General features: G+C 46.1%; 1 protein-coding gene across 1 annotated transcript; it reads left to right on the top strand.

Moving 5' to 3' along the window:
* Positions 1-10,649: 10,649 nt before the first annotated feature.
* LOC137327709 (achaete-scute homolog 5-like) lies at positions 10,650-11,856 on the top strand. The gene has a single exon (XM_067993512.1). The coding sequence runs from the start codon at positions 10,665-10,667 to the stop codon at positions 11,313-11,315; it is 651 nt and encodes a 216-aa protein (XP_067849613.1). The 5' UTR covers positions 10,650-10,664; the 3' UTR covers positions 11,316-11,856.
* Positions 11,857-12,408: the final 552 nt, after the last annotated feature.

Below are 12,408 nucleotides of genomic sequence, written 5' to 3'. Positions count from 1 at the left end.
ACTAATTTTATCAAAATATCTTGTTTGAGGTGCAGGAACAGAGAGATCTGGGGCATATGTGCACAAATCGTTGAAGGTGTTAGGGCAGGTTGAGAAAGCGGTTAAGAAAGCATATGAGATCCTGGGCTTTATAAATAGAGGCATAGAGTACAAAAGCAAAGAGGTTATGATGAACCTTTGTAAAACACTGGTTCGGCCACAGCTGGAGAATTGCGTCCAGTTCTGGGCACTGCACATTAGGAAGGATGTGAAGGCTTTCGAGAGAGTGCAGAAGAGATTTACTAGAATGCTTCCAGGGATGAGGGACTTCAGTTATGTGGATAGACTGGAGAAGCTGGGGTTGTTCTCCTTAGAGCAGAGATGGTTGAGAGGAGATTTGTTACAGGTGTTCAAAATCATGAAGGGTCCAGACGGAGTAGATAAAGAAAAGCTGTTCCCATTGGCGGAAGGGTCAAGACCCAGTGGACGTAGATTTAAGGCGATTGGCAAAAGAACCAAAGGTGACATGAGAAAAAACTTTTTTACACAGCGAGTGGTTATGATCCGGAATGCACTGTCTGAGGAGGTGGTGGAGGCAGATTCAATCGTGGCTTTCAAAAGGGAATTGGATGAATCCATGAAGGGAAAAAATTTGCAGGGCTACGGGGATAGGGCAGTGGAGTGTGACTAGCTGGGTTGCTCTTGCAGAGGGCTGGCATGGACTCGACGGGCCGAATGGCCTCCTTCCGTGCTGCAACCATTCTATGATTCTACGATTGCGGTTCACTAACCAATATTACGATTCCCATTCTATTGATCCTAAACAATTTTTAAAAGTCAATAGTAAAAACTGTGGGGTAGGAAGATGTCTTGTTCTAATTTCTCAGTGAGCTTAGTGGGTTGGTGGCATGAACAAGCTGATCTGCTACTTATGCTGCATATACCTGATAGCGCTACCATTGCCAGCAGACATGCCTTCGGCAGCACTGCTGCAAGCAAAACGGATGCGCTAGTGGCTACTTCTTTGCATAGTCCACTATATAAAGAAAGAAATTGCATATATGTAGCATTTCATCACATCCTCACTATGTCTGAAATTATCTCACACCCAATGATACTTTTGAAATCTAGTTTCTGTTATATAGGCAAATGTGGCAGCTCATATGTATGAAGCAAAAATTAGCTAATTGACCAGTTTATCTATTTTCGGTGGTATTGGTTTTTTTAAATTTCAAAATATACTTTATTTCATTGAATAGTGTGTATCCTTAAATTCTATGTAAATATCACAATTCAAAACCAGTAGAATTCAAACCAAAACACTACAGATCGTACATGAAAAGCGATCTCATTATTACAATTCAAACACAGTATTCTTATGACTCATGGTGTACAATACAAGGTGGGGTGCCCTACATGGTGGCCTTTCCCCATAGAGCTTTTGCGTAGGTTGCACCTCGCCTCAGTGCGTTCCCGCAGCACGTACTCCTGAACCTTGGAGTGTGCCAGTCGGCAACACTCGGTCGTGGACAGCTCCTTCAGCTGGAAGACCAACATGTTTCGGACAGACCAAAGGGCCGAGTTGCTGGTCTTGCAGCCGCAGGTGATATCTGTCTCGGTGTGCGCCCCGGGGAACAGCCCGTAGAGCACTGCGTCCTGTGTTACCTAACTCTTTGGGATGAACCGGGACAGATACCAACGCAGCTCTCTCCACACCCTTTCCGCAAAGGGGCAGCCCATCAGGAGGTGGACGACGGTCTCCTCCCGGCCGCAGCCTCGAGGGCAGCTCGCGGAGGCGCTGAGGTTCCGTGTGTGTTGGAAGGACTGCATTGGGAAGGCCTTTCTCACCACCATCCAGGCTACATCCTGGTGCCTGTTGGTCAGTTCTGATAACGAGAGGTTCTGCCAAATGGCATCGACCATCTGGTCGGGGAAGAAACCGATCGAGTCCACCCTGTCAGTTCCTTGCAGGACTCTGAGAATGTTTCGTGTCGACCACTGTCTGTCAAAAGGGTTCCTCCTCAGGAACTTCTCCACCTGGGGCAGGTGAGGGGGAATGGTCCAGCTGGACGGGACGTCCTGCGCCTGCTCGGCCAGCGTGGCCAGACCCAGCCTGCTCAGTATGTTGGACAGATAGAAACCCAGCACGTAGTGACACTTGGTGTTTGCGTACTGGGGCTCCACACATATCCTGAGGCAGCCACACACAAAGGTGGCCATCAGGATTAGAGCAGCATTGGGGATGCTCTTCCCCCACTTTTGTCTGGGGGCTTGTACACGGTGACCCTGCGGACGGGTTCTACCTTGGACCTCCAGACAAAGTGGAAGATAGCTCGGGTGATTGTGACAGCGGAGTTGTGGGGAATGGGGCAGACCCTGGCCATGTAGACCAACACCGCAAGTACCTCACACCCTATCACCAGCTTTCTGCCGGTTATGGAGAGGGATCGCCCCACCCACATACCAAGCTTTTGTTCGGCCTTGGCAATCCGCTCCTCCCAGTTCTTTGTGCAGGCCAGGGGCCCCCCGAACCAGATACCCAGCACCTTGAGGTAGTCGGATCTGACGGTGAAGGGGACAAGGGGCCGGGCCTCCCACCTACCAATGAACATGGCCTCGCTTTTATTTCAGTTCACTCTGGCCCCCCAGGCCAGCTCGAAACGGGCACAGATGCCCATCATTGTATGGACCAACTGCTGGTCGGAGCAGAAGGCGGTGACATCGTCCATGTACAGGGAGGCCTTAACCTGAGAGCCTCTGCTGCCTGGGATCGTCACCCCCGATACCTGCATCCTTTCTGATGGACACGGCAAACGGCTCGATATAACACGAACAAAACAGAGGACAGCCCTGCCTGACTCCAGATGTCCGTGTAGAGCAGTTGGATCCAATCGCGGATTCCCTCCCCAAAACCCAGTTTGGAGAGCACGTCCTTCATGTGAGTGTGGGATATTCTGTCAAAGGCCATAACCTGGTCCAGGCTGATGAGGCAGGTGATCACCCGCCCTGTCCTGCACGATCGTGTCCCTGAACCCATTCCAGAGCAGACTTGAGCGTGTTGGCGATGGCCTTAGATAGAATCTTGTAGTTGACATTTAGCAAGGAAAGGGGTCACCAATTTCTGATTTGTTCCCTCTTCCCTTTCTGCTTGTAGATGAGGGTGATGATGCCTTTCCTCATGGACTCTGACATGCTGCCTGCTAGAAGCATACCCGTACATTTCCAGTAGGTCTGGGCCTACCCAGTCCCACAGAGCCAAGTACAACTCGACTAGTAAGCCGTCACTTCGGGAGTTCTACTCTTCTCGAAGGACTGGATGGCCTTTGTCAGCTCGTCCAAAGTCAGTGGCCAGTCCATGATCTCCCGCTTGCTGTCCTCTAAGACTTCCGTGATAGAGGACAGGAAGGACTGGGAGGCCGTGCTGTCTGTGGGCTTCGCTTCGTACAGCCCGGCATAAAAGGATTTGCTGATCCTCAGTATGTTGGTCTGCGAGGACATCAGCGAGCCGTCTTCCTCTTTCAGGCTGCTGATCGCAGAGGCCTCTCTGTGCAGCTTCTGGAAGAAGAAGCACGAGCACTTCTCGCCCTGCTCCATGGAGCGGACTCTGGACCGGAAGATGATCTTTGAGGCCTTGGAGGTGAAAAGCGAGGCTTGCTGGCCCTTCACCTCTCGGAGTTCCTCCCTGACATCGACCCTCATTGACTGCAACTGGAGCAGATCCTTCATGCTTTTCTGGAGTTGTGACACTTCCCTCTCTCTCTCTCACCTTCTGAACACCTTTGAGGATGAAGAACCTCTTGATGTTTGCCTTGATCACTTTGCACCAGTGTACCGTGGAGTCAAAGAGGGGTTTCACGGTTCTCCAACCTGTGTAATCCCTCTTTAGTTCCTTGAAGTTCTCCAGGGTCCACAGTCTCATGTTTAGCTTCTATATCCCCCTGCCTGCCCTCTGGTCAGTCAGCCAGTAGGAGGCAGTGGTCAGAGAAGACCACCGGCTGGACATCGGAGGATCTGACCTCGATCGTTGGGGACACAAAAAGGAAGTCTATCCTGGAACGGACGGACCCTTCTGGCCTGGACCAGGTGTATCTCTGCGGCGCTCTGTCTGCAGGGTTTCTGAAGACGTCACGAAGCTTTGCATCTCACTGCCTCCATCAGGAGCTTGAACATGGTGTCCAGTTTATCGCCGCCCCTGCTGGATCATCCAGCTGCATCGATGATGCAGTTGAAGTCTCCGGCAAGAACGATCGGTCTGGAGGTCGCCAGCAGCATCGGCAGATGCTGGAAGATCTCCCATCCGCTCACTACAGTGGGTCGGGGCGTTCTTTACAGAACGTCTGCTATGATCAGGCAGTCCCCCACCACCTCCTTAACCTTGGTGATGGTGAATTGACCTCCTTGCAGCAGAATCCCCAGGCCCGAGGAACGACTATCGTTGCCTCCCGTGGGTCCACATGCGTGACCACTGCCAGTAGTTGCTGAGGTGCAGGATCCCGCACTCCTGCAAGAACAGCAAGTCCCTCTTGGACCTAGACATGTAGTCCAGGGTTGCTGCACATTGCGTAGTCAATTTGATGCTATGCACGTCCTCGCAGGCCAACATACTAAGGATCAGCAAATCCTTTAATGCCAGGCTGTCCGACGCGAAACCCACAGACAGCACGGCCTCCCCGGTCTTCCTGTCCACAATCAGGGAAGTCTTAGAGGACAGTGAGCAGGAGGGCATTGATTGGCCACTGACCTTGGACGCGCTGACAAAGGCCGTCCAGTTCTACAAGAAGAGTAGAACTCCTGGAAGCGACGGCTTACCAGTCGAGTTGTACTTGGCGCTGTGGGATTGGACAGGCCCAGACCTACTGGAATTGTACGGGGGTATGCTTCTGGCTGGCAGCGTGTCAGAATCCATGAGGAAAGGCATCATCACCCTCATCTGCAAGTGGAAGGGGGAGAGGGAAGAAATCAGAAATTGGCGACCACTTTCCTAGCTAAATGTCGACTACAAGATTCTGTCTAAGGTCATCGCTAACAGGCTCAAGTCTGCTCTGGAGCGGGTGATCCAACCAGATCAGACCTGTACCAGGCAGGAAGATCTCTGATAGCCTTGCGCTGCTCAGGGATACAATCACCCACGTGCAGGACAGGGGGGTGAACACCTGCCTCATCAGCCTGGACCAGGAGACGGCCTTTGACAGAATATCCCACACGTACATGAAGGATGTGCTCTTCAAAATGTATTTTGGGGAGGAAATCTGCGACTGGACCCGACTGCTCTATGAGGACATCCGTAGCACAGTCCTAATCAACGGGTGGGAGTCAGAGAGCTTTCCGATCAGATCTGGAGTCAGGCAGGGCTGTCCTCTCTCCGTGGTCTTGTTCATATGTTGTATCGAGCCGTTTGCCATGTCCATCAGTAAGGACGCAGATATTTGAGGGGTGATGATTCCAGGCAGCGGAGGCTCTCAGGTTAAGGCCTTACTGTACATAGTGAATGTCACTGTCTTCTGCTCCGACCAGCATTCGGTCCACACACCGATGGGCATCTGCGATCAGTTCAAGCTGGCCTTGGGGGCCAGAGTGAACTGAAATAAAAGCGAGGCCATGTTCGTTGGCGGGGGGAGACCTAATCCTTTGTCCCCTTCACCGTCAGGTCCAACTACCTGAAGGTGCTGGAGATTTGGTTCGGGGGCCCCCGGCCTGCACAAAGAACTGGGAGGAGCGGATCGCCAAAGGCAAACAGAAGCTTGGTATGTGGAAGGGACAATCCCTCTCCATAACTGGCAGGAACCTGGTGATAAGGTGTGAGGTACTCGAGGTGTACTGGCTCTACATGGCCAGGGTCTGGCCCATTCCCGACAACTCTGCCATCGAAATGGGTAGCTTCCACATTGTCTGGAGGTCCAAGGTAGAATGCGTTCACAGGACCACCATGTACAAGACCCCAGACAAAGGGGGGAAGAGTGTCCCCAAAGCTGCTCTGATCCTGATGGCCACCTTTGTGTGTGGCTGCCTCAGGATATGTGTGGAGCCCCAGTACGCAAACACCAAGTGTCACTACGTGCAGGGTTTCTACCTGTCCAACACACTGAGAAGGCTGGTGCTGGCCACACTGGCCGAGCAGGCGCAGGACGTCCCCACACCACCCCCCCCCCCCCCCCACCAACCTGTCGCAGGTGGAGAGGTTCCTGAGGAGGAACCCCTTCGACCACATGGCCATCAGACAGTGGTCCACACAAAATGTTCTCAGAGCCCTACCAGGTAAGTATTTTTTTATATTTCAGAATAAACTTTAATTATAACATTTGTAAAGGTACAAACAATACAATTTCAAGTCCTACTTCACACAATTCAATACAGGTCGTACAATTTGCAATGGTACCTGCCAGGTAAGTACTGAAGGAGGAATATTGACTGAGGACACTGGGAGAGTTACCTGCTCATCTTGGAATAATGCTGTGGAATCTTTTATGTCCACCTTAACATGCAGATGGGGCCCAAGATCAGTCAATGTGGTTTTTACATGGTTTCTCTATGTGGACCTTCCCAAGCAGTTGGGGCAGGTTTGGTAGTAGGAAATGTAGATCATAATTACAACTTTCAAATAACTATGTGTGAATATCTGCATAAATTATCATAGTCTCCATTATCTGTACACTGGAAGAACTGTTGCAACAGTGACTTCTATATGCACAACAGGTGGGCTTTCTGCAAGATTCAGATACTCATAACCATCAGGAAAATCACATGAACCCTAATATAGGCTGATCCAAAGTAATTGTTATCTCCCTCCTTGAGAGAACACATTTGAATATTTTCCAGTTCACACACACAGCTACATCCTGTGGCTATGGACACATCCCCTCTCCAATGATTTATGGGCTCCACACTCTGTACAAGATAGCCTAGTTTGAAAAAAAAAGTACACTCTCCATTTAGCATAGGACACACTTCTGTTCATCTGTATCTCATTTCACAGGAATCATTGGAAAATAGACTCTAAGGACACTTGTTTGAGACTGGCAGTGATGTGGAGCTGGTGGACCCATGTTGTGCAATTAGCTCTGTTGCTCCCTAGTCAAGGAATATAGAGGTCTGGTGACTAAGGATTAAATGCTGGATAAGTGTCGCTGTTAGTGAAGCGGTTCCAGGACAGATGGCTCTGCACAAGCATTTAAAAGGTTAAAAATGAAGTTTTAAAATTCAATCAACACAAACACAATATAATCAATCTTGTAAAGCTTACCATAGTGATATATGTATGCCAATAGTGATCAATTGCCTCTTCAGGTGTACATACTCTATCTCTGGAACTATCTCACTCCTTTAATGGATATATGTCACTCCTTAATTGATAATTTGTGAAGTGTGGATGACAAAGCATGACCAATGAAATGGATTCAAATAGAAAGAAAAAAACTTCCATCTATATAGTGCCTTTTGTGTCTTCAAGACATCCCAAAGTGCATTCGCAACCAATGGAATACTTTTGAAGTGTAGCCACTGTTGTAATAATGGGGAACACAATAGCAAGGTCCCACCACAGCAATAATTTAAATGACCAGATAATCTGTTTTTCATTATGTTGGTCGAGGGATAAATGTTGGCCAGAACACCAGAAGAGCTCCCCTGTACTTTTAAAAGTGCCATAGGATCTTTTACATTCACCTGAAAGACAGCACTTCTGACAGTGCAGCAATCCCTCAGTATTCCACTGGAGTGTTAGCCTAGATTATGTGCTTCCATCTCTGGAGTAGGGCTTGATTCCACAACCTTCTGATTCAGAGGCGAGAGTGCTACCACAGAGCCAACACTGACAGTAGCTCCAATAGAACATAAAACCCACTTTTACGAAATGATAACAAATGTAAATAAATGAATTACATGAACCACAACTTACATTAACTTTTATCCTCTGGGTGCCATCTTCATCTTTCACTGCTGCTTTTCTCACCTATCCACAAGTGACACTTATGCTAAACCACAGAACTGTAGCTGAAGAGGTTTTTCTTCAACCTCCCCCCCACCCACCACTTAAGGCACTGACAGGCTCCATATGCACTAGCAGCCCTCCAGTACCTCACGTGTGAGCCTAGATAGTGAATGTCAGCAGATTATTCAATTACGGAGGGCATCAAAGCCAAACCCATTCCTTTTCTCACCTAATACACATGCACTTTTCAACTGCTACCCCAAATGAGGTATTAATTCAGATGAGACTATAAAAGAAACCTGGAACATTCTGGTCTGTATGGCTTAATGCTACACCACTTAGTATCTTTACTCTTGATGCCATCTGAGAATTTGAAGATTTCTAAAATTTGTTTCTACTGCAGTTTTGCTATTGATTAGCATTGTTGTTATTGAACAACATTGATACCTTTCCAGCATATTGGTTGCAAACCTGCCATACAATATGTGTTCCAGTCAAGAAAGAAATGGAAGATTATCCACCTAATTAACACTTTACAACCTTACATTTCAAAAATTACAATTTATTTACTACCCCAACTTCATAGAAAGATTATAGACCTGACAAAACCTCAGCTAATGTAATTTCAGAAGTGTTATTGACCATAATTCTCTTGTATTACTAGGTAGCATAACAACAGGGTGCGCAGAAGAGACAACTGCAATCAGGGCACGTGTTTTATGAAACTGATACAGGTGGTTGCTAAGAGCCCAAAAAAGACCTGGAGAATTTGTGCCAGGGTGTCATGGAGCCACGACTCACATTAATGGGTGATGCCTGGCAGAGTGCTTGGTAAAGTTACTGTCTGGTAGATATTCAAGAGGTAGAAGAACTGTGGAAAGTTCCTGTTCCATATAGACTTTAAGAAAAACTGTTCTCCCAACATAACATTTGCTTTTGACAAATTGCTTTGGCTCATCACTCAACTCTTCTAATTACACATTTCTGACAATTGCACAGCACAACCATGTTTCAAACCCCGCATCAAAATCTAAAGATTTTTCTTAGAGTAAATTCCCTTATACTGGGGCACACAGACTACGTGGACTTGACTGAGCCAAGTTGTACCACCAGTTCAGAATCACTCTCTGGCCAAGGAAAACAGTTCGGTACATCCAAGCACTCATGTGCAGAGCTCTGATCACCAGCATCCAAATGCTAATTACATTTTAATGTTAGCAGTTGGCTCATTGATAACATCAAATTCATTAAACTATTTTTTTGTGCTGCTTTGCATTGGCTGCAGTTATATCGCTGCGAATTCAAAGCCAAAATAGTGACAATATTTTGTGAGTGTTCTCACGCTACTTTTCTAGATTGTATTGGGGTGACCTCACACCCAAATTACACAGTTTGCATTGATGCAAGACACATTGTATAACTGGCCTATAAGTAAAAGTATTGATCCTTTATCATCGTCTGGACCACCAATAAAATGAAATTCTGTGGCTGTATGCTCTTCCATCTTTGTAGTTTGACTCTATCACTGGGACAGGCATTATTCTGGCATTGTGGTACCAGACTTTAGACTGCCCACTCACGAGCAGAACTGAAGTTACACAATCCCGCTTCACAGTTAACGGGCAGTTAAAATAAACAGAAACTAAACGAAAGCAAATGGCGAATTAGTTTAATTTTTAGACATTATGGTTATCATGATGTAGTTAATTGCGCCACTAGGAAATTCCATCACAGATCGAGTTTTATTAATTAACTGAAACTTAATTCACAAATGTTACAGTTGACTCCACAATTGAATTGCAGGTTTGACACAAGACGAAATGTGTGTAAACGATGAAACGGGTAAAAGCCTGATGAAAATTAGTTTTGTATAAAAAGAAAATGTTAAACAAACGCCGAAATCACTTAGGTCTTGCGACAGGTTGACTGTAATGTAAAATGATACGTATCTAAACTGGTTCCAATAAAAACGGAACCAAAACATTGCAGATCGAACTAGCCTCAAGCTATTCTACAAGAGCTCATAAACTGGTTGTTTATGGACTCTTCGATCAGTCCAACTTTATTTTGCCTTTAGTGAACAGTGTCCAGATTCTATTTCTCCCATAGGTTCCGGGTAAGGATTAAGAGCTTATGTATCCGATTGCCATTTCTTGTATCATTCTTTTAATTGGTTGTGTTCCTTTAAATATTAGATTCCAAACAAATAGCATAATACATTTGTTTATGTATTTCAGTGATTGATCAAATAATTCATTTAATTACATTAACTTCAATCATAAAGGATTTCTACCTCATAAAATGTCCTGTATACCATGCTGGACTTAGAAGTTTTGCCCGTCATCTGTGTAAGTCTAAAAACTAAGAGTTTTTAAAAAATTGCATCTTATAGAACTAAATATTTGATTAAACTGCTGCAAATTCTTTGGATTTGTTGGTAATTAATTTTAAAGTATATCTAAAAATATAGTATTCAACCTAATTCGTATTACATTAAAGAAACGTCTCATTATGTGCAGCTACTCATGAGTTAGTCATGTTTATTAACTGATAATTAATTGATAGGGTGTGGAGGAATGCTGTGTAGGATTTATTCATTAAGCTTATTTTTTTCTGGTAAATTTAAGGCATTTTGAAATTTTGTCCCGTGTTTTTTTTTTAAAAAGAACTAATCTCAACTATTACAAATCTAAGAAAATGAAATCATTAATTTGTACCTGACTTCTGCCCCTTGTAAGTCTCGTAGAGCGCGACAGAGATGGTCGAAAGCTCCATGGCTATGGCATCCCCAGGTTATGTGTATCAGATGGAGCCTGAAAGTTACGACAGTCTGATGGAGAGGATAACTTTCGGCGATCCCGCCTGCATGCAGCTGGCTCCGTCCGTCTCTGCGGATCTTTCTGGGTTACAGTCTAACGCCGAGCCGCCTCGACTTTGTCACCCCGATGAGATCCCGATGCTGCCCTGCGTCGATCGCACCTATCCCGATGCTTTCGGCAACGATGCTTACGCTGCCTGGCACTATTACCCTCAGACCCCTTTCCAGAACCCCTTCGGTGGGGTCTACGATTATTCCTACGAGCCCGCTTTCATCCGCAAGCGCAACGAGAGGGAGAGGCAGAGGGTCAAGTGCGTCAACGAGGGGTACGCCCGGCTGAGGCAGCATCTCCCGCGGGAGTTCTCCGAGAAAAGACTCAGCAAAGTGGAGACTCTGAGAGCGGCAATCAAGTACATCAAAGAGTTGCAGTCTCTGCTCCGGCTGCACGGGGACCACGTGGAGCGGGAACCGGCCGGAGACGCCGTCTCCCAGGCAACTGCGCGCTCTACCGTTGCCGTGGAAACCGCGAGGGTTGCAGCCTCCGAGGGCTACCCAGTTTCCAGGGTAACCGGCAGCTCTCAATCCAGGTAACCGGAGGCAACGCATTGATACATCGGTGTCTATGGAAACCGCTTGGGGTCGGCAGGGCGAAGCACCGTATATCTCGTCTCATCTCCATAGTGAACCAGAGGGATACTGAAGGCCAAGGGGCCAATAGTCTGGAACATGGAAAGGAAATGCAATATTGGGAACGTGTCAGCTAATTGCAATTGCAAAATCACTTTCCAACACTATAATCTGCTTCTTGGCTTTAAATCCAAACTCTCCAACTAACCACTGATTCACAAAGGGAGATTGCCAATAACGTACCGCCCAACAACAACGAAAATGAAATGGTCAGGACTAATTATTTAAATAAATGAAGTTGAATTCAAACATCTTTATTTTGCTATTTATATTTTAAAGGTCGCTTGTCCCTTTGTTCCCGTTCAGCAGTACGGTGCAATTTGGGAAATAGCAATTCTAAGTTTACTTTCTCATTTGAATGAGGCGTTGTTCCTGCAACATGAAGGGCACCTTCACTGGTTACATGTTCTAACTAAAACTTGATGTGGAGATGCCGGTGATGGACTGGGGTTGACAAATGTAAACAATTTTACAACACCAAGTTATAGTCCAGCAATTTTATTTTAAATTCACAAGCTTTCGGAGGCTACCTCCTTCCTGAAAGCTTGCTGGACTATAACTTGGTGTTGTAAAATTGTTTACAATTAACTAAAACTTGAAAGTTAAATCGGGATCTAAGTATGGTAAACAAAACATTAGACAGGGCAACCAGTGTTGGGAACAAGAACATTTTTTTTAAAACTTTTAAATTTATCCCAACAAGATAAACAAATTATATTTCTTTTAAGAATGTCTTACTATAATGTAACAGAATCCGGAGTAATAAATGAATGGAAGCTTTCGTTGTTTTGTTTTATTATTTATTTACTTTAAAAGAAACCTTTTCCCCTCTTCTTAAAGAACCTACAAAGAAATTGGGCATAAAAAACAGGCTCGTACAGGTCACAACATAAATACCATGTAAACGAATACATTCTAGAGAAACGCGGCCAGTCAGACGAACATTGTGGAATTAACATGTTAAGGCACAAATTAAAGTTCTTGGTGATCGCGGTCT

This window comes from Heptranchias perlo, chromosome 12 (genome assembly GCF_035084215.1).
Source record: "Heptranchias perlo isolate sHepPer1 chromosome 12, sHepPer1.hap1, whole genome shotgun sequence".
NCBI classification, from domain to species: domain Eukaryota; kingdom Metazoa; phylum Chordata; class Chondrichthyes; order Hexanchiformes; family Hexanchidae; genus Heptranchias; species Heptranchias perlo.
The sequence above is the reverse complement of the archived record's forward strand: the minus strand, read 5'-3'. Positions and strand labels throughout refer to the sequence as shown.

Excerpts from the sequence above, each read along its gene's own strand:
- LOC137327709 (XM_067993512.1), top strand. The coding sequence starts at position 10,665 with ATGGTCGAAAGCTCCATGGCTATGGCATCCCCAGGTTATGTGTATCAG.